Source organism: Hermetia illucens, chromosome 1 (assembly GCF_905115235.1).
Source record: "Hermetia illucens chromosome 1, iHerIll2.2.curated.20191125, whole genome shotgun sequence".
In the NCBI taxonomy this organism is placed as follows: Eukaryota; Metazoa; Arthropoda; class Insecta; order Diptera; family Stratiomyidae; genus Hermetia; species Hermetia illucens.
In genome coordinates this window covers 147,324,276-147,349,614 of record NC_051849.1, presented here as the reverse complement: position 1 = coordinate 147,349,614, position 25,339 = coordinate 147,324,276, and the positions used below count along the sequence as shown (strand labels likewise).

At 42.8% G+C, this 25,339-nt stretch overlaps 1 protein-coding gene across 1 annotated transcript in view; it reads left to right on the top strand.

Moving 5' to 3' along the window:
* The window catches only part of LOC119646223 (sodium channel protein Nach-like), a 38,587-nt gene that overhangs the window by 4,859 nt on the left and 8,389 nt on the right, over positions 1-25,339 (top strand). The window contains exons 2-3 of the mRNA XM_038046613.1: positions 18,803-19,367; positions 19,447-19,780. Of these exons, the coding sequence (XP_037902541.1) occupies positions 18,803-19,367; positions 19,447-19,780 (899 nt within the window). The remainder of the gene's footprint in view (positions 1-18,802; positions 19,368-19,446; positions 19,781-25,339) is intronic.

The following is a 25,339-nucleotide window of genomic DNA, read 5'->3' as shown; positions in this document are numbered from 1 at the left end:
TGTAGTACTGATATGCGATGTTATATATTTTCTGGCGATTAACCGGCGACATGAAATACTTCCTTACGAAAATCAGACTGAATATACGACCTTGGTCTTTGTCTGAGGTTTCGCAGAATATTCTGAACGTCGAGCCGAAGATGTGTATTTGGAATTGGCTCTGAAGGGCTGTGTCGTCATTCTGCGCCTCCGCGATCGACAATGTCGGGGGTTGTGACCACATCGCTTGACAAAGTGTCAGAAACTACATTATACTTTCCAGACACGTGTGGAATATCGGAAGGCCACTGGCTGATAAAGTTTAGCTGTTGAAGTTGGCGAGGGGATCCTTGTCAGGGTTCTGTTTCAAAGCAGGAAATTGCATTTGTCAACGTTGAGTGTAAATTCGGCATCAAGGAGATGTTGAAAAATACATTCTAGTTGTTCCAGATGTTCTAGAGGAAAACCTGACGAAAAAATCACTCAAATGAATGAAACAAAAGTGGAGGTTTCGTTGTACAGAGTGGATGAATCTCTAAAAGATTTGCGCCGCATTGCACAGTCCAAATTTCATTCAAGTAAATTCAAAAAGTCATTGCATATTGCTGTTGTTTTCGGTTTTGAATTTCTTGGAACCGCTTCTAATACTACCCTACCCTAGTGATGGTGGGATATTTTTGAAGAAGTGCACGAATACGTGGGTCGGCCACGCCTTCAAAGACGTTCGAAAGAGTATTAAGCGTACAAGGGCGCTGTGGGATCAATGAGGGATCTATTGTGTAGACCCTTTAGCAATCCATAGTGCCACAGGAACTCCACGCTTAAGATGGAAATGCAAGAAAACTCCTGTCGAAGCCTTAGCCTCATGTCTACCTGTCTGTAGATTGGCGGTGTCAATTTATGATTTCGGGATATGGGAAAAACCGAGACGAGACAATTTCGGGTAGTCGTCGCCAGAGCAGACTAATTTTTTGTCAAGAAAATGCAGGAGCTCATAAATTTTGTGGCCTATTCGGCGAATCTACATTGATATAAGCATGCCCGAGTGTCCCGACAACCTACTACCAGAACACCCTTTGCGGGATCTAAATCTGTCTCCACAAATTTAGAAACGGGTCTGTAAGTGCTGCCATCGCCTGCTTCAGCTGAGCCACTTGCTTTGGCGGTGCCGACTTTCTCACGGCTACCAAGCATTAATTCTGTCAGTAAGTGATTCAGCTTAGGCGTTTTCCTCACTGATAGGCGTTTAATGAGCTGTTTCTTCAGCCTCTTGTAGGAGCAGTCCCCGAATACTTCGGGAATAAGTTCAATAACCACCCATCCAGCCCGACAAGCGCCTCCAATTGGTGGAATCATGCTACTGGGTTTCTCCCCCAAAACAGTGGCACCCGTACTGCCACGGCAGTTATTGAGGAGCCTGTCTCCGTTCCGTCCATTGACATCTATGACGAAGTGGAGCAACCTGCAAGGACAACCGATAGACAAGAGAAACGAGGGCTGGAAATAGCGGGGAAAAGAACCTTGCGCTGTTTCCTCCGGCGATTTCATCTTAATTTTACAAGATTTACCAGACAAATTACTACACTAATTAACTATTATATTCCAGATTAGAAAAAAATACTGAAATTGCTGCCCCGCACACTGCCTACCGAGCACTTGAGTTGGAGTTCTTACTTGTCCAAAGACTCCACTTTCCGTGGTTATTTTTCACGTCCTAGGAGTACTTCACAATTGGGGGTTGGAATCAATAATTGAAGTGTTAAAAGCGCTGGTTTATATTGCTAACAAATTTTCCATTCGGACAAGTGGGAAAGTGCTAGACACACAAAAGTTTTCATGTAAAAACCAAAAAACAAATTGCAAAGTTTGCCTGTTGAACAGCAGGAAGAGGTGTTGTGAGCATTTTGACTGGCATAACTCAGTGGCATTATGATGCATGTCCACCCAGCAATGAGGAAACGGAATCCATGAAATCCTATGTATGTGAATGCCTCGGGTTTTAGTGCTGTACCCCAATTGCTGTGGATAGAATAACATAATCCTGCAAAACATAAACGAATTTAGGATATTCCGTCAAACGGGGTGTCGAGTACAATGGACCTTAGTGGTCTGGCTAAGTTTTGATAGGCTTCGTTTTAAACATTATTGAAGTATAAGTTTTTGGGTCAATTACTGCACTCCTTATTTCGATGAACGTGGTCACATCTCATGTTGGCAGTCTCCAACTGAGTTGAGCGATGAAATACTTCCCCAATAGGCACCGACCTAATGTTGAACGTTCGCGGCACAGCGTGTTCATATTTAAATGTCAGTTGATTCTGCATACTTTATTAGACCCCATAGTTTATGCGTGGGCGGAAACCAGAGAATCCGAGAGTAGGGACTTAGCAGAAACTATGGTGTTTCCCTCATTAGTTCTTGGCACAGAGAGGTTGTTTCTATAATAATAAGTTGTCGGCCCTGTGTTTCTTTCATCATCATCAAATACTCTAGCTTCCGACACAATGGCTTTTGTGGCAGAGAGTACCACAAGCAAAGAGCGGAGCGTAAAAGTTCTAACGATGGAGATTTAGCCTGCAATCCTAGCTGTAATCAGGTTTCCAGTTTCTTCCACTATGGGAATTACTGTACTTTCATTCTTGGCTGACTGCTCCATAGACAATAAGTGGAGGCCTTCCACTGAGCATCCTCCTACAGATTTTTTGGGAGAGGAAACATAAACTTGGTGATGCCTTCAAAATCTGCGCCGCAACCTAAACTTCACTCTTTAATTTCGCAAATGGGTTCAAATTCTGGGACTTTTTACCATATGAAAAATACAAATTCTTAGCTTCAATATTCATGTTGAACTACATCAGACTACCCCACGGCGTTAGCACAGCGTCCAAGATATTTGCCAGTTAGGTTTGAGAGAGAGAGAAACAATTATGTACATATGAAATGCACTGTCATCTCATCTTCTACAGATGAACGAATCCACATTGATTTTTTTCAAAGATTTGTTAAAGGTCTGAGGTTTTTTCACAAAGATTTATGCATGCCCTAGGGTCTGAACTTTGAGGATAGTCTTAACAACCGTTGTGGCTCAGCCCCATCATTGCGAAGCTACACGTTTGACGGATCTCTGGCAGAATACAACAGAATGCCCCATTCTATCAACTGAGTTAAATATTATTTTTGTTTTAGGACTTGCCTGATCCTAAGTCTAAGTCGGACAAACCGTTTGTAGATGACACGAACTATTCAAAAATTCAAAAAATAGCAGACGTAGCGTCTAGGGCAAAGCCGATGTTCAAGCGATTTCACCGGATTTTCTCCAGCAGCCGCATCTTTGGAGCTAGCCCAATGAAACCCAGTCTGCCTGCGCATTTAACCTCTTCCGTCGTTTCATCACATGCTATGCAAATGGCCTGTTTGGACATCACGAGATTCTTTTCCGCCTTTGCATCAGCATGTTACATACCAAATGGTATATTTGGCCTCGACATGACTTTCTTCCGTGTCAGCAGTTCGCAGCGCAACAGCAGGTGTCGATTTGTCGCCGACAACCAAATTTACAATAATAAACAAGTGTTATTGTGTTGTGTACAAGAACACTTTCAAAGCACTGTGTAAACACGGAAGGGTCAAACATAGGTGATTTTAAGAATAACGTTACTTTTACTTTTGAGTGGTGTACAAGCCTCTGAACAGAGCTAAAGGGTTCTATCCGAGAACACTTTACGCGCGGGAATTACTTTAAAATCGCTTTTGATATTAATTAAGTAAAAATTATTAATAAGAGTGAAATAGAATATTGTGATTAGAAAATAAAGGTATGTTGAAGTGGAGTCGCGAGTGTTCTCATTTACTTAAGCCATACAAATCGAGTAAGTATTCTTTCTAACCCCTTTAGTGTTATTCTGTTTCAGTGGTGTGTGATTACCCCATCGTTCCGAAGTTAGGTTTCGGCAACCCGGAACGAAAGCAACCACGGTCCTCGAGTTAAAGATCCAGGAGCTAGTGCGCGAGCTTGGCCAACGCCAAGCAGGGTAGTTCACTGGAAGAGGCCGTTTAGGAGAATGCTGAATCAGCTGGTCCGTCGAGCCGGATTACGATCCAAAGTAAGTTTTTAAAGAAAATTACTATTATAAAAATAATTTCTCTTGTGAAAAAATATATATAAAGTGCGGGAAATTATAGTGATTGTGTTTCGTTTACACAACATAAAACACTACTTGAACGTCAACGTTGGTGTGCATTGTTTTTTGTGTTGTTGATCCGTGGGCGCGTTCAAACCCAAGGCAAAGTTCCTTTTAGCGTTGCGCCTCCCACGTTTCTCTAACGACATTCTATCATCGTTGGTGTGAATTTTTGTGGTGTTGTTGATCCGTGGGCGCGTTCAAACCCAAGGCAAAGTCCTTATAGTGTTGCGCCTCCCACGTTTCTCTAACGACACTCTAACAACGTTGGTGTGATTTTTTGTAGTGTTGTTGATTCGTGGGCGCGTTCAACCCAAGGCAAAGTCCTTATAGTGTTGCGCCTCCCACGTTTCTCGAACGACACTCTATCATCGTTAGTGTGAATTTTTATTATTGTTGTTGTTACGTGGGCGCGTTCAAACCCAAGGCAAAGTCCTTTTAGTGTTGCGCCTCCCACGTTTCTCTAACGACACTCTAACAACGTTGGTGTGATTCTTTGTAGTGTTGTTGATCCGTGGGCGCGTTCAAACCCAAGGCAAAGTCCTTATAGTGTTGCGCCTCCCACGTTTCTCAAACGACACTCTAACATCGTTGGTGTGTATTTTTATTATTGTTGTTGTTACGTGGGCGCGTTCAGACCCAAGGCAAAGTCCTTATAGTGTTGCGCCTCCCACGTTTCTCGAACGACACTCTAACATCGTTGGTGTGAATTTTTGTGGTGTTGTTGATCCGTGGGCGCGTTCAAACCCAAGGCAAAGTCCTTTTAGTGTTGCGCCTCCCACGTTTCTCTAACGACACTCTATCATCGTTGGTGTGAATTTTTGTGGTGTTGTTGATCCGTGGGCGCGTTCAGACCAAAGGAAAGATCCTTATAGTGTTGCGCCTCCCACGTATTTTGTGTGTCACTGTCCGTACCAAACGGAAATATTTAATTCAATTAAGTGACAACCAGTTGAAATAGAACCAAAAATGGAGATCCAGGAGATCATTGAAGCTCAGCAAAAGCGGGTTTTGAAAGTTGAAGAGGTTCGCGAGACGCTATGCAAACTGCGGCAGGAAAAGCGAACTAAGGAACGCTTTGAAACCGCGTGGAGTGAGGTCCGGCAGATCTATTTAGAGTTCATTGCAGAACATAAACGGCTTCTATTATTGAATCCCTCGGCAGATTTAATATATTTTCGAGAGAATAAGCTGGGACTCATGCAATCAGTTTATTTGAAAACAAAGGAGTTCGTTGAGAGAGTTCATCCCTCTCTTATCCCTGAGGAGAGACAAACAGAGGTCGACCCGTTAACTTTGGGACCAGTTAGGGAGCAAGTCCCTAAACTCCCGCCAGTGACTCAAAATTATGTAGATCCCGGTGAAGGAAGTTCGAGTAGGGGGGCCGTCCCAAGACAAGTTGAAACAGAGTTGTTAGAACGAGATTTGGGCATAAACGTCAACGACAGACTCCAAGGTGAAGCGACAGCTAGGGATCTGCCCAGGAGTTCAAGCAGATGTGAAGTTGCATTTGGAGGGGCATGGGGGGCCTGTGATAAGGATAGACAAAATTATCCAACGTGGAGAGACGAACCGCGTACATCTAATCTTGGGCCCTTCCCCACCCATCTACGACCGGACTATTTATTAGATCCTAGTCAGCCCCGCCCAGAATATTTGCGGACTCCTGGACCAAACCGCTCAGAATCCTTCTTGGATCCCAGCCAGACCCGGCCAAACCATTTTGGTCCTTCAAGCCATTTTTCCCCTTGGAACTCAGGATATCGTTTTAGATTCGCCCCACCCATCCCAGATATTCCAATATTCGGTGGGGACATCAGTCAATACGAACCATTCAAAAGCCTCTTTAACTCTGTATACGATGGTTCTGAAATCGGTTTTGCGGAGCGCTTAATGATGCTTCAGAGCAAGTTAAGAGGCGATGCAAAACGTGTAATCGACCATTTAGGGATATACGGAGAGAATTACCAACAAGCATGGGTTCTTCTTGACCGAAGGTACAGTAATCGTCGGGCCTTAATAGAAAAGGAAATTCAGGCGTTAGTTGACTTACCTCAGATAAACCAAAGGGAGGCTAGAACGTTGGGAAGAGCATTGGATACCATGCGTTCCGCAGTTCAGAACCTACGGAAAGCAGGATTCAATGCAGATGAAGGTATTCCATTCATTCCGTTCGTCCTGACGAGGAAAATGGATATGACAACTCGGAGGGAGTTCGACTTAACGTTACGAGATCCGAAAATGCCCGTTACGATAAACGACATCGACCAATTTCTAGAAAATAGATATGTGGTCATGTCCCCCGGTTGGGATGGTCTAAGTGGGATATCCCAGGCGGAGGATCTTGGGAATAAGAGAAAAACCCAGAAGGAGATAGCCTTGGTCTCCAAGTCGGAAGGGGAAAAGAGAAACTGGATTAAATGCTTATTATGTATGGGGAAGCACTTCACAGCCCAGTGTCCTCAATTCATTGAAAGTACCGACAAGGAGAAACTGCTCCGCCGTTATCATGTTTGCATTTACTGTCTCTCTCACAAATATATCAGGGGGGAAGCGTGCAATAAACGCAAGAATCTCCAATGCGAAATATGCAAAGGGCAACATCTTACTGCCATGCATCCGTGCAAAGGGGATAACCCGTCTTCTGCTGTTCATCATGCCAAAAATTCGACAGCATTGCCATGGTCCGGAACCGTTCTTCCAACAGCTGTCGTTAAGCTAGAGGCAAGAGAAGGACATGCCGTTCCAGTTCGGTGTTTGATCGATCAAGGCAGTCAGAGCAGCTATATAACCGAAGATCTAGTACAGAAACTTCGGTTAAAAAAGAAAAAGACCAACATCGAAATTTCAGGAGTAGGTGGTGTGTCAGCAGGGAAAGTGTCAGCGGTTGTGTGTCTTACCCTTAAATTGGACGATGGTTCCGAGGTCAGCACTAAAGCGTTAGTAGTCAGACGGGTAACTAAAGGTTCCCTTCCACAGGTACCGCCGCAAGTAAAGGCAATGTTTCAAGGGAAGAAGTTGGCGGATCCCGTAACGGAACATGCATCTCACGTTCCAGTTTTATTAGGGTCTAGTATCCTTCCACAACTTTTCGTGAATGGAGTAGAAACCGTAGATAGTTTCCTGCTCCAGAACACGAAATTGGGATGGATTGTGTCTGGTCCGGCGGAATCCTCGGTATCGAAGTTCACCTCAACACATGTCACTATCAAGGAATGGGAACAGGACTTAAGGGCTTTTTGGGACATGCCCCTAAGTAGAGATGAATCTAGTCGCATAGATGACGAAATTTGTGAGGATCTATTCGTAAAGGGTCATTACCGAGAGAACGATGGCCGATACGTGGTACCGACCCCGTGGCGACAAGATAATATTAAACTAGGAAACTCGTACCACAAGGCTGTGCAGCACTATCTCGGTCAGGAGAAAAGGTGGTTGAAAAACAAAGACCACAAGCTCAAATCGGATGAGTTTATGGAAGAATATTTTAATTTGGACCACATGGCTGAAGTTCCAAAGGATCATCAATCTGACACTAGCGGCGAAGTATATTATATCCCGTATTTAAGCGTGGTTCGCCAAGAGGCCACGTCGACGAAATTGCGGAATGTCTTCAATGCTTCCAGTCCGACATCAAATGGTGTGAGCCTTAACGAGATGATCCATCCCGGTCCAAAGTTGCAAAACCATATTTTCGACATTGTCACTAGAATACGCAGGTTTGCGTATGTATACTCTAGTGACATTACTAAGATGTATCGGCAGATACTTTTGAGACCGGAGGATCAGATCAAGCTTAGGATTCTCTGGCGGGCGAAGCCTCAAGAACCGATAAGAGAGTTTTACTTGAAAACGGTGACCTACGGGTTAGACTGTGCACCCTGGCAAGCAATTCGAACGCTTCACCAGGTGGCAGACGACAATGCTCCTGATGAGGAGATCAACTGGATCATCAAGAACGCGTTCTATATGGATGATCTGTTATACGGGGCGTCCAGTAGAAAAGAAGCTCAAGACGTCATCCGAAAAATCACAGAAACTCTAGGGAAAGGCAAACTTCCGCTAACGGAGTGGGCAGTCGTCAGGTATCAACAAAAACTACTCTTCGGGAGGCAAATTTTCAGAATTCAGAAGGGATTGAATATCGAGAAAAACCATTGGCTGTCCACGCTAAACCCCTTTGTCGATCAGGTATCTGGGGTTCTCCGAGTGGGAGGAAGATTAGAGCAGGCGCTCATCCCGTTTGAGCAGAAACACCCTATAATTCTCGGGAAGTGTCACCTAGCTGACCTCATAATTCAACATGTTCATAAGTTTCACCAACATTGTGGAACAGGACTCACAATGGCTATCATCCGAGAAAGATATTACATTCCAGCGTTGCAGCAGAGAGTGAAGAAGTGGATTAGGGGATGCGTTAGGTGCGTTCGAATGCGAGGAGCCACTATAATCCCGGAAATGGCAGACCTTCCTCCCGAGCGAATCAGGTCATCCGCTGTTTTTGAAAATGTGGGAACCGATCTGTGCGGACCATTTCAAATAAAAGCATCAAATTTACGGACCACAAAATCTATGAAGGTCTACATAGTGGTCTTCGTATGTATGTCTACTAAAGCGATACATTTAGAGCTCTGTACGGATCTTACCACAAAGGCATTTTTGGCTGCGTTTCAAAGGTTCGTAAGCCGGCGAGGCCAGCCGAAAATGGTTCGCTCCGACAACGGCACAAACTTAGTAGGGGCTTCCAAAGTGCTCAGGGAAGCCTGGGGAAAGTTGACCAGTGAATGCGAGGAGAGGTTGGCTCAGCGTCAGATCGTATGGCATCATAATCCCCCAAGAGCCAGCCACTACGGAGGGCTATTTGAGGCAGCAGTGGGGAGTCTAAAACGCTACATAAAGCGGATGCCTTCAATTTCCAACCTGACATATGAAAACTTTCAAACTGCCGTCTGCACATGGGAAGCAATATTAAACAGCCGACGATTGTATCCGCTGGCTGATAATAGTCATGACCTACAGGTACTAACTCCTGCACATTTTATCATTTTTTTTTTTTTTTTTTTTTTGGGGTAGGGTAGGTGAATGCATTTACGCACACAGTGTTGGACTCCCGATTCGGTACGTTGTCGGACTACCAACTAAACACCTCCCCATCGTCAGAGAGCTAGCCTGGAACCGTTTGTCACATTACTTCGGGCCAGCCCCCGAACTCTCCCGCCTTGCGGAGCCTTCAAATCAGGGAATTCCTTTCACCAACGGGAGGGGAGAGGAGGAAGGGAACTGTCAGTTCAAGGAACCCCCTGTCATCCGGCTCCTCCACCGGTCGAGTTCTATCTTCTTAGCAACGAGAAGGGCCCGAACGTAATGGGCAACACGGTTCCACCTGTCAGCAGTCCTCAGCATCTCTTCCACAATGTTGTCTGGAGAGAGATCCCCTGTGTTTAAATAGAGCTGCTGACGAACCCCATCCCACCTTCCACAAGAAAAAAAAGTGTGGTGGGCATCGTCTACAACTCCATTGCAAAACACACAATGCGGAGAACGCGCCTTTCCAATCTTGTGCAGGTAAGACTGAAAATTTCCATGCCCACTTAAAAATTGGGTAAGGAAATAGTCAGTCTCACCATGCTTCCGATTCAGCCACGCACCTAAGTTGCCGATGAGCCGCGCAGTCCATCTGCCTCTAGTTTCATTTTGCCAAGAGAGCTGCCACTCGTCTAGAGTGTGTTGCCGTTCTTCGCGAGCAACCACCTCCCTTGGCTCATCTCCCTTGCGCTTGTATATGGCCTGACGCTCCCTAGCAAGAAGGGCAACGGGGATAACTCCCGCGATCACCATCACGGCCGGTTCAGAGACTGTGCGGTACGCAGACGCCACCCGTAAAGCTCCCCGTCTCTGTACTTGCGCGAGGCGTCTACGATATACCTCCTTGTCAAGAGCGCCAGCCCATACCTCTGCGCCGTAGAGCAGGGCAGACTGCGTTGAGCTCATCAGGAGACGTCGCCTACTAGACGTAGGACCCCCAATGTTTGCCATTAACCTACTTAACGCCGAAACTCCAGCCGCAGCCTTGTTCCTCCTTTCGTTTTTTACATTTTATCATTCAAAGAAGCCTATTGTCACCTCCGGCTGGGGAAGGTCTAAATGAAAGTCTCCCAGCAACCAAAAAATGGCTTCAGATCCAGGAACTGCAGAAGCATTTCTGGGTCAAATTCGAGACTGACTATTTGGGGTATCTACAGAAGCGGTATAAATGGAAGGCCCCCGGTAGGCAACTGAGGCCAGGTGAACTTGTGCTAATCAAAGAAAGTGGTCACAGGCCATTAGATTGGAAGACCGGGCGAGTGTTAGAAGTTTTTCCAGATCTACAGGGCACCATCCGTCAAGTAAAATTAAAAACTGCTGGTAGGGACAATATACATCGTGCTGTGCATCAGCTCGTTCCCCTTCTTCCAGAAGAGGAAGCTGAGCCCTCTCAAGCGCAGGAAGCAGATGATAATGCGTTAGAACCGGACAAGGCTCCACCTAACATTCCCTCCCGAACGCGAAGCGGAAAAGGATGGAAGCCGTGGTCTCTAGCACAAGTGGCTACTCTGCTGTGTATATGCCTAATGCCCGCCACAGTGGTGTCCTGGGCAGTGGACCCGGTCTTGGAAACCAGAATTTTGGAATTGGGATTAGTGCAGGTAAAGGCATTTGACCTAAAATATACTATTGCAACCTCAGTAAACCTCACGCGTGATCTCGACACAATGTCGCAACAGTTGGAAAAGTTCCATAAGATATGTGAGCGGCAGATGGTGGAGGAAGTCCAAGAACATTGCAACGAGCTGAAACTTACAAGCGAACTGCAAGTCGCTGATGTTAATCGACAGTTGACCGCTTCCTATAAGGTCAACCGAGTTAGGCGGGCCTTTGGTATAGTCCCCATTATATCAAGTAGTTTATTGAAAACAGGGGCTAAGTATATCCCAGGTCTCTTAGCGGCGGGGACAGTAGCTTACCTTAGTTACCGAGACATAGCTATTCGCGAGGAAGTGAAAGCTCTTAGACATCAACAGACAAAAATCGCAGCGTTAACGTTAAACATCACGGACCTAGAGTACCATCAGGTGGAGAACCAGATAAATCAGCTAATGGAGCAGCAGGGGAAAGAAATGTTAAGGCAGGAGCTGTCGGAGTTCTCCCTAGGAATTAAAACATTAATTAGCGAAATCGTTGCCAAACATGAGCAATTACGAAACATTCGACCTACCAAGGAACTGGCGGCTTTTATAAGCCAGGTTAATAGGGAGGTCCCTGGGGTAGTCCTGCCGAAACAAGATGAGCCAGAAAGAGTGTTCGAGGTTAATCCAGTGTCTGCATGGCTTCAGAATGATCTCGTTACGATCGAATATACAATTCCTCTTGCGTATAAAGAGGAATTTAGACAGGTAGTAGTTATCACCCCTCCAGATTCTAAAAATAACACTTGGGACTTGGGGACAACGATACCATTCCGCATCCTATTCGTTGGGCCCAATGCGGACAAGTTTTTCTTCGAGGAAGAGTCTACAGAGATTCTCCCTCGTCTATATGAGACAAAATTGTTACGCTCTGGACCATCATGTATTAAGGAAATTATACGGGGAGGCCAACAATTAAAGGATTGGTGTTCGACCACGCGGTGGAGCAATGAGACCTACATCGGTCGCATTAGCCCCCATGTTGGAGTGATATTCAAAGGGCAAGTTGATAAAATACCAATCACGTGTAATGACACTCAATTAGAAATTCGGTTTCCTGTTTCTCTAGTAGAGCTCGACTATTGTACCATGGGCGAGGTCCCCTTCCAGATAAAAGAGATTCCACGAGCCATTACAGTAAACTGGACAAAGGTGTATGAAACAGTCACTCCTCGGTTTAATCTTCCATCAACCGAGATCAGTCTCGTCCGGGACAACAAGCACCTTATAGCCACATTAAAGAGAGAACTCGATGGAGTAATTAATGACGATAATGTGTTCAAACAATACATTCCCCACGGTTGTACTTTGGCAGGGTTATTAGTAGGGGCCGTTATCGTAGGTATTTGGGTACGGTTAGCCAGAAAGAAGCGAAAGGGGGATGACGATCACCCTACCTTTATAAGCCATCTAGCAACAGCGGATCGGCAGCACGGGAGATGGGGTCAAGAATCGACAAACCCTATAGGTATCATGTCACCCGCAAATTCCTCAGTCTAGAATTCCTGTGTATACATTCCCATGTAAAAAAAAAAAAACAAACCCGTAGTTGGATCCGAAACTGTAATGTAAATAAATGAAATTAAATAATAATCACTAACCTACGTAAAATTCTTGTGTATGAATGAATTGTAAATAAGTGACTAATACAAATTAACAACAGACCGGCGGCAAAAAAGTCACGGTCAAGAACAGTAGCATGGTGTCAAGGTATCAGATTTGTTTTGATTGTTTTTTGTTTTTTGTTATTTTGGGTGACGGTCGCTGGATATGTGTTGTTGTTGAGTGCAAGCAAAAATGAATGCAGATGCGTGCAAAGTGATTCAATGTCTGGGGCAGCCGGCGCTCTGATTTCAAATGTGCAAAGTCAACGCTTGATGGATCACATTTCTTTACCGTGGTACGTCATCGTGAAACTGAGCTGATGAGGTATTCCCTAGGCATTGAATCGCTTTCGAGTAATTTTGATTACTACGCGTGTAGTTTAATTACTACCAATAGGTAGCACACTTAAGTGCACAATGGAAAAAAAAAAAAACGAAATATAAGTAATCTGAGAACAATTAACTGAGAGTAAAAATATTGCAGAATTAGTAAGCAAAAAACGAAATGTGGTGATCTTGTGAAGTATGAATATTTTCTAAATCAACACTAGAATTAACTATAAACACAAAATGCATATGAACATAATGATAACTACATCATATACAAGCAAAATAGCATCCAAATAAACGATTCAAGTTTTCCAGGCGTCTATAAAAAACGACCCCAAGTATTTATATTTGTGTAATTATTACATTCTTCATTTTCATCCTCTTGTAACAAAGTCCTAGGGTTAAATAGCCTTTTTTATTATAATTTTCAAAGAGCAGATTCGATTATAAAAGAATAATGAACACAATGAAGAAAATAAGAACGATACATTTAAGAACAAACAAAATTGTGGACCCTTCCGCAAAAAGAGAATTAGGCATAAGCTTTGATATGTATAATACTAACAAGACAATCGACTTCATCGGAAAAAAAACAACACATCAACACCCGGAAGACAATTCTGCATCAATCGGAGATCTACCAGGGGACTGGCTATTGATGGAAGGGGTTATTAAGGCGCTACGCACTACTTAGGGGTTTCCGTTTTGGGCGCCATCATTTCGATCGTTAGAGGTAGAAGGATGGCCTTACACCCTTAGAATGCAAGCTGGCAACGAGTGACACCATTACAAGAGTTTCCATATCCAGAAACTTGGGACCGTTTGCCAATAGATAACAGTCCAGGTCCAGGCAATTGGACTTTCTTTGCGCGGGAGGATGTTCAAGCGATTTCACCGGATTTTCTCCAGCAGCCGCATCTTTGGAGCTAGCCCAATGAAACCCAGTCTGCCTGCGCATTTAACCTCTTCCGTCGTTTCATCACATGCTATGCAAATGGCCTGTTTGGACATCACGAGATTCTTTTCCGCCTTTGCATCAGCATGTTACATACCAAATGGTATATTTGGCCTCGACATGACTTTCTTCCGTGTCAGCAGTTCGCAGCGCAACAGCAGGTGTCGATTTGTCGCCGACAACCAAATTTACAATAATAAACAAGTGTTATTGTGTTGTGTACAAGAACACTTTCAAAGCACTGTGTAAACACGGAAGGGTCAAACATAGGTGATTTTAAGAATAACGTTACTTTTACTTTTGAGTGGTGTACAAGCCTCTGAACAGAGCTAAAGGGTTCTATCCGAGAACACTTTACGCGCGGGAATTACTTTAAAATCGCTTTTGATATTAATTAAGTAAAAATTATTAATAAGAGTGAAATAGAATATTGTGATTAGAAAATAAAGGTATGTTGAAGTGGAGTCGCGAGTGTTCTCATTTACTTAAGCCATACAAATCGAGTAAGTATTCTTTCTAACCCCTTTAGTGTTATTCTGTTTCAGTGGTGTGTGATTACCCCATCGTTCCGAAGTTAGGTTTCGGCAACCCGGAACGAAAGCAACCACGGTCCTCGAGTTAAAGATCCAGGAGCTAGTGCGCGAGCTTGGCCAACGCCAAGCAGGGTAGTTCACTGGAAGAGGCCGTTTAGGAGAATGCTGAATCAGCCGATTTTTCAGATATTGCCTCACTTTGTCTTGGAAGCAGCGGGATTGAAAGTAATTACATATATGGTGTGATATATTTTTACCACAGGACATCCTTTGATTTGACTAGTTTATCCTCTTACTGTAGGACCCTCTAAAACGTTTGTCAAGATAAAATAATAGGAAACCAATGAACATCGGCGTGGTTAAAGGGTAGTATAGGTCCTAGGACGAATGTGTGAATTGGTGCCAAGGTGAACCGCGAAACCTAAGGGCATGCCTGCTGTATCAATACAAATAGTTCTGCTACCAAATTCTACGTTAATTTCCACATGGGGATTGTTCCGAGTTATTTCTTGAAGAAAAACGGCAGATGGGGAATGATGAAGGTCAGTCTCCCGCTCTTAAAAATGAGTCAAATTATACTAACTGCTACTGCAGGATAGGGAGTTGGGTAGAGCTAATAATCTTACATGGAAAATCAAGTAAGGAACCCGTATTCAGGCGATACGTCGGCTCTCATACCTTGCATAAAATTACCAACGACGACGAGCGTATCATCCAACTACTAGCGTCACACGGCATGGTCGTTGGAAGTACCTGGTTTACGCAGAAATAAACGTGGATCTCTCTTAAAAAGGATCAGGTGTTAATCGCAGGTCACCACCTTTCGGTCTTAATGAATTTCAGAACAGAGCGTTATCATTGGTATGATCACAAATATATTTTTAGTTCTTAGTAGAAAACACTTCTTTGCCTCTTCCCCGGTCTGTGCTATTATATTCCCGCAAGGCTGACGGGAAATAGGCACAAATCCGGTGTCGTATTAATGTTCATGACAAGCTCAACGGGCGCCTTTGTTACTTAAGAGTTGATTTCGGGCCGGTTTCGGGCAAGAATGAGGAAACTCAACGTAATGCAATAATCCGTCCCAGCAGAGATTTCCGATACAAAAGAGAAGGAGGCGTTCAACTCAATATAGTTCTTGCTAAAAATAGTATCGTAACACCTTTATCGGACATGTGATGGGAAATCCTGATCTTGGGGACCATAATGATAATGGTTGGAGGTTTGCAAATTTCAGCAGCTTCCATGCTCTCGTTATTGGCAGCACCTTGTTCAAAAGGAGAGTCTCCCATAAGGTCAGTTAGATTTCAACTCACGGGTAACGTTCATCTAATCAGTAGTAGATTTAGAAGTTGTTTTCTGGATATACGATACAAGAGACTGCTGACTGGGTGGCAGATATGGTTAGTGGTAGGTTCCTTATTAACAACGATGAGCAGCTTAAGAGGCAAAAGGAGCATTTTACCATGGTTCGCAACAGCATAACATTTGAGTGCCACCTCTTGTGGATGAAATGGCGAGTCATCGTTACGTGCGGATACGGAGTTCGCTGGCGGAACGGTTCATCGCTCCTGCTGTCTCTATAGAACTGTTACTTCTATTCATCCGTAAATCAGGGGAATCTAAGATTTTCGCAGAGAGTGAAAGAGGAGTATGATCGTTAGTATTAAGAAAAATGCCAGCAGTGTGTGACAATTGGATTGGTATTTGCTCCCCGCCGATGCAAACGTAATACTATGACTAGGTTTTTGCTGTATTTTGTTGAAAATGCAGCTTTATTGTGAAAACTGGGTGCAAATGAATCACTCAAAGCATTGTTCATCGTTATCTACAACTTTTTACGAGAACCTTTTGCGACTATCCACTATTCAAGCCAGTTTTTTATGTCTGCACTTGAGCGGAATTGCTGGGTGGGGTAGCACTTCCCGCATTCCCGCATTTTCAGTTAACGGATGCGGTACTTTCTCCTCTTTGGCTTGCTGTAATGAATCCATTTGTCATTACCCGTCGCAATGCGATGAACAAAACCCTTTCTTTTTTGTCCCCAGGCGAAAACATGGCGTTGCCTTCAAATCATGGGGAACCCAAGGTCCTTGCTTTTGAATCATTCCCAATTCCTAATTCTGAGGCAAATTTTTCTTGGGTTTGGCATGGATCATGATCAAGTGACGCCTTCGATTCAACGATTTTGAAGATTTTTGACTTTCTATCATGCGGACGGCCGTCAGCATAGAAATCACCGTTTTTAAAGCAACGGAACCAATCACAACATGTTGTTTAACTTAGAGCAGCATCTCCGTTAACTTTCAGGAGCTCTCGATGCGCCTCAGCCACCGTTTTCTTTGAAAGAAATGACTATTATGTGACACAAAATCAAACATTTTGTTTATCATATATCGGATATGATATTTTGGATATCTCAAAATAGACTAGCACTTAATGCTCGAGCGTCGAGCCATCTATTAACCAAAGACTACTCTGGAAGACACATGTTGAAAACATATGACCAAAAGTCATAAGGGTTCTGGTCACTTGCAGGTCCATTACAGAGGAAAAATGGAGATGGACCCCGAAAATGCTGCACTAGATACACACTCAAATTGTAAGGCCAGAATATTGCTATTCTAACCGACAGCCAAGCGACTATTAAGGCAGGTCCTACCAACTAAATTCCAAACTGATATCGAAATCCCGTGACAGACTGAATACGCTCTGCGCGCTCAATAAGGTCTGGCTACTCACACATTGAGTTAAAAGGTAATAGGGCAACAGACGAGCTGGCCAGGAAAGGAGCAGCGCCATAAGGGCCAGAGCTATTCTGGGGAGTTGAAAATGGGTTCATGGCTACGACATTCAAAAATTAAGAGGAATGGCTATGGGAACTTAATTGGGCGAACTTGCCAGGAATGGAGCAGTCCAGGGTGATCATGGAGCGATAAGGACCCAAGCGCTCGAAAGATTGTTTAAATATCATCAACAAGGGCCTTCGAATCATAGTGCCAATACTCACTGATCATTGCAGGCTGCACTGCTACCTGGGGAAGCTAGGGATATCTACCGAAACTGTCTGTAGATTCTGTGAGGAGAGTGATGAAATCACACATGTTCTGGGACAGTGTCCGACACTTGTACAAAGTAGGTTCAGACAGCTGGGAGAATACTTAATACCAGATACCAAGTTAAAACACTTGGAAGTAGGGAACTAATAAAGTTTCATTCGTTTATAAATTTAAACGACATACTACAGTTTATAGCTATACTATAACCAGTAAAAGGGCACAATACTTATTTTAGGAAGCAGTGCGGCGTCCCTTGACAATATTATTACTATCTATTGATAAATAGCGGGAATTCAGTTGGACACTTAATAACTAAAATAATTCTAGAACACATCGAGGAACATTCTGAAAGCATCATCGACAGAGGGCACGTTGATTTATGCTCCGAAAAGGCTTTCGACAGCCTGAACAGGGAGTGTATCTAGAGTGCCTTAGGCAGGAAAGGCATTACGGAGAAAGTAATAGCTTTTATCAGAGCGACATATGTCACGTATTGCATCGAAGTAAAATTTCGGAGGAATTTGAAGTTCAAAGCTGAGTTTACCAGAGTTGTATCCTATCGCCGATATTATTTTTTCGTTATCGGTGACGTTCTCCATGCTGCCTTGTCTGGAGAACGTGAAAGACTTCAATGGACTATGAGATGCTTGTTTAAGCTTGGTTAGACGTTTGTGGATTTGGAAGGAGAGACAAGTAGAGTCGGACTGAAGATAAATAAGAAGAAAACCAAGGTTCTCAGTCTGCCTTGCCACCGCATTCTTTCTATCTGCATTAACGAGTAGAGCTTCAAGGCTTTTATCAATTTATATATATCTAGGAAGCGTGATGTCCGCCGGCGGTAGCACCGAACTGAAATCCACTGTGGAGGAGTGCAAGCAATTCGAGAAGTCCTGGAAGAAGCTGAAGCGCATATGAGCGAACCGTGAACGATGGCGCGGAAGCATGGTTGATGTGCTGTGTCCCATTAAGAGGTGAATGGCAACCATATTCCTATATGTTGTCACATTGACAACATATAGGTATATGTTGGACTATTGATTTTCCACCACATTTTTGGTAGTGACAGTTACAGTTCTTTTACATTTGAATTGTATTGTATATCGGTAACTACTACGATATTTTATGCATACTAGATCGTTATCAGGATAAAATGAGATGTTGGATCAGATTGGATGCATTTGATTTGAAATGCCAAAGGAATTATAAATGAAAGAATTTGTTATGCTCATTGGTACGAGATTTCGGCCCGCACAGCACCATCATATTCATTCTTTGAATGCTTTATACCTTGCAATCTCATTCTAGTTGAATTTCATAATTTTACTCAGATACCAGATAACACAACTTGAGCACTTCTAACTTACATATAATACATACATGAATTCGCCATATGTACATATTATGCATCCACGTTAAGCGTATTCTAACAATTCCAGGATCGTTTGGTGCGCATTAGTGTTTATTGCTGCAGCATGCAGTTGCACCATTATTTTTATGTTCTGGGGCAGATACTACCAGCGACCAACCGTAATGTCTATCGAGAGGGACTACATGAACTGGAATATATCATTTCCACCAGTAACCCTTTGTGGGATAGAAAAAATCAATAAATCCGCGCTCTACGAGTATGTATCTGCAAGCAATGCAACCGACAAGCGAAAATTAGCGAGATTCATCCAAAACCTCGTCAACCTTACGTACGATACAATCGATGATATTGTTGAGTACCGCGACCTGCCCGGAGAGGAGTTTTTGTATCTGCTCGAAATGGTTACGTACAACATGCAGGCAGAGATGGTAACCACTGCTAATGACACATTCCCTATCGAGAGGGTGATTACTGAGATGGGAATCTGCTATGCATTCAACTGGGATATCTCCAGATACTTTTCGCCTAGATATTTTCTAGATAACGTGATGCCTCCGCCAGCCGATAAATACATGGTCTCGATATTTGACGTGGAAAAAGTTGCTTTTCTAAAGGATGTAAGACATTATGAGGTAAGCAGGAGCTTTATTTGAATTCCGCAGGGAATATTTTTTATGAAATTCAAATAAAATTTTATTTTTACTTCCCCAGATTTACACTCACGATTCCCTGGACACCCCAAACACTCGACGGAAGTTGAGAGTTTCAGAGGACACGACCACCTTCACCCTGCTTCGATTCAATGCCATCCCGATTGTCGCCAGTGACAATATACGCAGACTTCGCATTAAGCAACGAAAGTGTCGTTTTATTGATGAATCCAATTTAAATCACTTTCCCATATACACATTCAGTTTATGCCGAATCGAATGTAAAATCAACGCCATTTTGAAATTCTGCGAATGCCTGCCATTCTTCTATAAACGACTTCCGGGAGAACGATATTGCGACTGGCAAGGGCTGAAATGTGTAGGAATTAATCGAGGTAAGAATAATGTTTACAGTGGATAGTAATTGTGTTTGGGTATTTGGGATTTCTTGAGACATTTTTCTGTTTTGGAAGCAGCTTTTTTTAGGCTCAGACAGCGTAAGAAACGTTGGCAGCTAATTAATTAAATTTCATGCGTATGGCACCTAGAAGAAAGATTACAAAAAAAAACTGGTTAAAAAAGGGAAGGAGTGGAGGAATGCATTGAAAATGGGGGCAGCAACTAACAGCTGAAGACACAACTCCTGCCGATATTCTCCTACTCCTGAAATTTTTACATCCGTTTCATAAGGACCATGGAAAATTTGCGTTTTCCACCTGAGGCATCCTTCTTTTGGTCGAAATTTGTGATATATATGATATATAGCGCAAAAGCTCACGATCTCTCTTCCCATCTCATCGGACTGACGGGCCACCCAACTAAGGATGAACTGGAGGGAGTATATAAATACTTATATCAGATCAAAGATGCGTTTTAAACACCCTGCATGTGACCATGCGAAAATGAATTGCTGCAGCCCCGAATGTTGGTTCTTAGTAGCAAAGACGTATTGCTAGAAGTCAGAAGACAATGAGCATCTAAAATTGAGCCCACTAATACAAACTCTTACCGGACAGGGCTCTTCGGACTATAGAATAAGTTGCAAAATGACGGCATTTTGTCCAACGCCGAATGTCTTCAGCGCTTTATATAAACTTTGTCGGGCCAATACGGTCGTTAAAACCACAATTGCGCCGTTTGGGTCTCTCGTAGTCTCCATATCTGCTTTATGTTGTCCACCAATGGATAGTGATTCCGTAGCCGTAGATTAGTTTATAGATCTCTGCCGCAGTAATCTCTTTGCCCAAATGATCACCCGAAATTCTATTAATGACAGCAATGATATAGTCGTTTGCCGAAGTAACCTTTAATTTTGGGTCCTTTTCCTAGTGTATAGGAGAATCTCAACGCAATGCATACGATAAGTCTCATTATAAATTATCGCAGCACCCCCCTGACTGGTGGGTTCATCGAATGCCATACATGTGCAGTATATGAGTCCTTTCTTTAATCAGTGTGGTTGATTGGAGACTGCGCAGCGAGTAAAAATTTGTTGCCTAGCAGGAAGGGCTACTCGATTATTTTTTACTATCTTTCGGTACTGATTGACAACATTCTGTTCCGAAAAATGGATTATGAACGCAGCATCGAGTCCGCCATTCAGCTAATTCGTCCAAATAATACGATGCCTGGATCGCTAAAACATCCAAGTGCGAAGAGCCACTGTAATGTTTTTAGACGACTCTTAACCATATTGGATACTGTCTTCGTGTCTTTATGTCTTTGTGGTCCCATTAACAGTGTTTTTATGAATATCCCACGAGTAAAGGGGGACCAGTTATCCCTGCAGTAGATCCCCAATGTTGCATTGACTCATGGTTACCTCCAAAGGAAGGGAAGCCATTCGGAAGGGAGGCTGAATTATAGTGCAACCTTGCTGCAATTCATCCAATAGGCACGACGATCTCTTTACCCCAGATTACGATTTCTTTTTAAAGGCGTTCACTCCCCTAGAAATGAAGAAAGAGTAGAGGAAGGCAAACACAAAGGACGCGACTACTTATTTACAAGATTATCTTGCGATATTCCTATCTGATCCGGCGGGCCAGGTCATTATTCGCAATCCATAACAAGTACCTTGTCGCATGTACATAGCTTTGCGTTGGCAATTTAGGACGGGATTAACTTGGTACACCAGGAATAAATATCCTCACTTGTTGAGTGAACAAACTTCTAAATAATTTTCAGTAGGAACACATGGTCTATGCCTTTGAGTTTTCCAAAAAACAGCTGTTCAAGTATTTTTTTTTTTAGCTTGGTTTGTCTTCAAAATTGATTAAAGCAATCCTTTTTGGCCAAAAAATAGAACTGTGAAATCTCATACATGTAGTGGATGACATTGTCCTACATTGAGTTCACAGGGGATGTAAACCTTTTTTATACATATATGTTTGAGAGGAGAATGCGGCGAAGAATTTGTGTCCCCTACAGGAGGATGTACGAATTCGTATAACAAATTTCTTCGTTATGAGCGATGTCGCGACCGTTCGGTTGTGGGTAGAATCCGACTCAAAATGCTGCAACGAATAGGTCACCTAATCCGTATGAGTGAGGATGAAAAAAAAGACGTGTTAGAACCTGCCGCAGGTGGAGCAATGAGAGATAGCTGCTAGGGATATCGCATAGGCTTAGACTGGAACCTGATTGTTGCACCGTTAATAAAGATGATGATAATCCTTTTAGCTTTTATGAGCCGATCTTATAGTTAATTCACTCATCATTAGCGGCCTCCCTATTTCATCTACGTTCTCAGGAAATACTTTTCGACGATTTTTCTTGAACGTCACCTGTTTTTTATTACTGGCTCTCCGATAATTTACACAATAATAAAACTTGTTAATAACTGGGAATCCCTCTAAAGGTTGTTCTATGTTCAAAAATTCGAATTCGAATTCTACGATTTCCCAGTTAGGACTTGGAAGTGGTACACACTGCACAACTTTGTCTAATTCTTGTCCCATCTTTAGAACTATACACACAAGCCTCTTAATCACAACACTGTCATTCATCACCATCAACGGCGCAACAACCGGTATCCAATCTAGGCCTACCTTAATAAAGAACTCGAGACATCCCGATTTTGCACCGAGGTCCACCAATTCGATATCCCTAAAACCTATCTGACATCCTGCCCTACGCCATCGCTCCATCTCAGGCAGGCTCTGCCTCGTCTTCTTTTTCTACCATAGATATTGCCATTATAGACTCTCCGGACTGAATCATCCTCATCCATACGAATTGGGTAACCCGCCCACCGCAACTTGTTGAGCCGAATTTTATTCACAACCAGACGGTCGTGGTATCGCTCATAGATTGTGATTTTCATCTCTAGATAGGAGAAATTGTCAACGGTCTCAACATTGTAGTCTCTTATCTTTATTGTTTACTTTTGGCCAGTGCGATTCGATAATGTTCGTTCCATGGTTTTTGGTGCTGACATTGCAAACATGTATTTCGTCTTCCGTTCATTAATGTGAAGCCCGAGATCTCGCGCCGCCTGGTGGATCTGGATGAAGGTAGACTGTAAATCTCAGGTTGTTCTTCCCATAATGTCAATATTGTCAGCGTAGGCCAGTAATTGGGTAGACTTGAAGTGGATGGTACCTCTCGCATTGACATTTGCATCGCAAATCCAGAGCCGGGCTAAAAAGGACACATGGTAGCGCGTCCCTTAGTGAACTGTCATTAATTCGACCAATAAATACTGTCGTTTGAGCAGCATTAGTGGTACTCGAATGAGGCCAGTTTTAACCAATTCAGACTTCAGACATTTCACCTAGTAATCCTGTCGTGAGTTGGTCTTGCGAGTTTAAATATGGAAATTAAGGTCCTTAAGTTGAATATTAAACTCATAATCGATTGGACCCATATACACAAGTTAGAATCGTCAGAGAAAAAAAAAACTCAAATAATCCTAACGTATGAAACCCACTCGCGTTCAGCACTTCTAAGAGTTTCCAGTGGAGATTCTGCGTTAGGGTGCTTATGCTGTGCTATCACTGATTGGTGTTCTTAACGAGAATATCGACTTCGGAGACGCTTTTGTAGTTGCTTTCGTTTCTTTTAGATAATATATTTTCTTTTTGATTCCAACCACACATAGAAAGTTTCAAATAGATTTTAATTCTTAAGCCTAGTGAATAACATATAATTTTACACCATTGTATAAAAAGTGCAGAAGTAACAGTTGGCCGAAAACAACCATCATGATTTGCTATGGTAAAACCGGAAGGCCAGAGTTATCCCGAAGCCCTAAAGAGTCGTAAAGTTTGACCGTGTAAATCCGCCATCAATTAAATGCAGCTCTACTAAAATGTTCCCTCGATATGCGGTTGCACCCTTCTACCCTAGCCAGGGTCGAAAGTGTGGGGGAGGTATTTCTGGATACTTTTGTCTCTCTCACATCAGATTCAGATTTAAACAATCCGACAAAAGCATGTTCAATGTAGCTCACAGCAGGGCAATAGGCGTTATTTGTAGCGAGCCTTCCTTATGAATTACCCCCTCTGATCTATTTTTAATATCGGTAAACATAACCTGTCCTTTTGTCTGTCTATTACATGCTATTGATCCAGGCAGAGTTTTATTTATTAACACAATTTTTTGGCGGAGATATTGAAACTATGAATCGCAGCATCTACAGTGAGCAGTATCATTTTATATTAAGTTTAGGGGGAGGTGCAACAATTTCTGAAATATTATGGAACAGGAAAGTGTTGCTAAAGCTATACAAGTTTCTAGACCTTCACCTTTTTTGGGTAAATGAAAGGAGAAAGTTAATGTTTATTATTCTACAATAAAGGAGATATAATGGAGTCCAAAATTTGGAGTCTAAAACCTTTGCATGATTTTTCGGCGAAAATGCATCCCATTCATCCTGAATTCGCTGGATTAACTACTGTCTATTTTAAGGTCAGGGTTCCGTTTACCTTTGATCTGTGTAACGACTTAATTTAGATTGATCGATGGTCAAAAGCGGTTGTAGTCGAAATCGACGGTGAAGGTCATCTGAAAATATTTAAACGTCACTTAAGTTTTCTGTCGACACACGTTTACTTGGCTCTTTGCTAGCCAGGATAAGGAATGTAGGGAGGTCCTTTGAACACTTCACTCCTTCAGCAATAATTTAACAAAACTTCTAGGGTCTTTAAATCGATGTGTGGGTCCGCAACGAACAACGCAAAACAACCCAACTTCGGGATATCACGCGTACCTAATGGAAATAAAAAGGTAAACTAGAAATGAAACAATAAACTGACGGTTTGACCGCGCGCGACTTTTGGAGTTTCTACCGTGCCTTAACAGGGCTATACAAGAAGGTGCCTCTTTCTAATTGTGAGTTTTGCGGATTAGAGAGGGGAGGGGAAGAGGGAGTCCTCAAATTAAAGAACTTAGTTCATCCGCATGTTGTTATAATCTAATTGAAATCTAAACAAAATAAAAAAAACATATAAGAAAACTCAAAAATAAATATTAAATTCAATAGAACCTGTAAGCGACATGAAAATAAAAAAAAATACGGATTAAAGTAAAGAAAAAGGAATCGCATGAGTAACGAAAAAATCGTAAAGGAAAATATGAAAAAAAAAAATAATAAATTGTTACTAAGATAAATGATCTTGGGATCTGCGATCCCTTTTTGGAATGAGTGCACTGCGGGAGCTTCTTCAGGAAGTATTCCGTAACAAGATTTGCATCCTCACGCTCCAAGAAACGAGATGGATTGGGAGCAAAATAAATTATTGCGGATCTTACGCAATATTTACCAGCGGCAAAGAGCGAGGAAGCAGGGAATGCGGTACCGCCTTTCTCATAAACAACATAATTTAAGCAGCAGGAGAAGTTTCTCAACATCAACTGCCATGCATCAATGGAGTATAAAGATGATGTCATTAAAGACGAATTCTACAACCGACTGGACAGAATTTTTGACAAAAAAGTATTATTGGGGGACT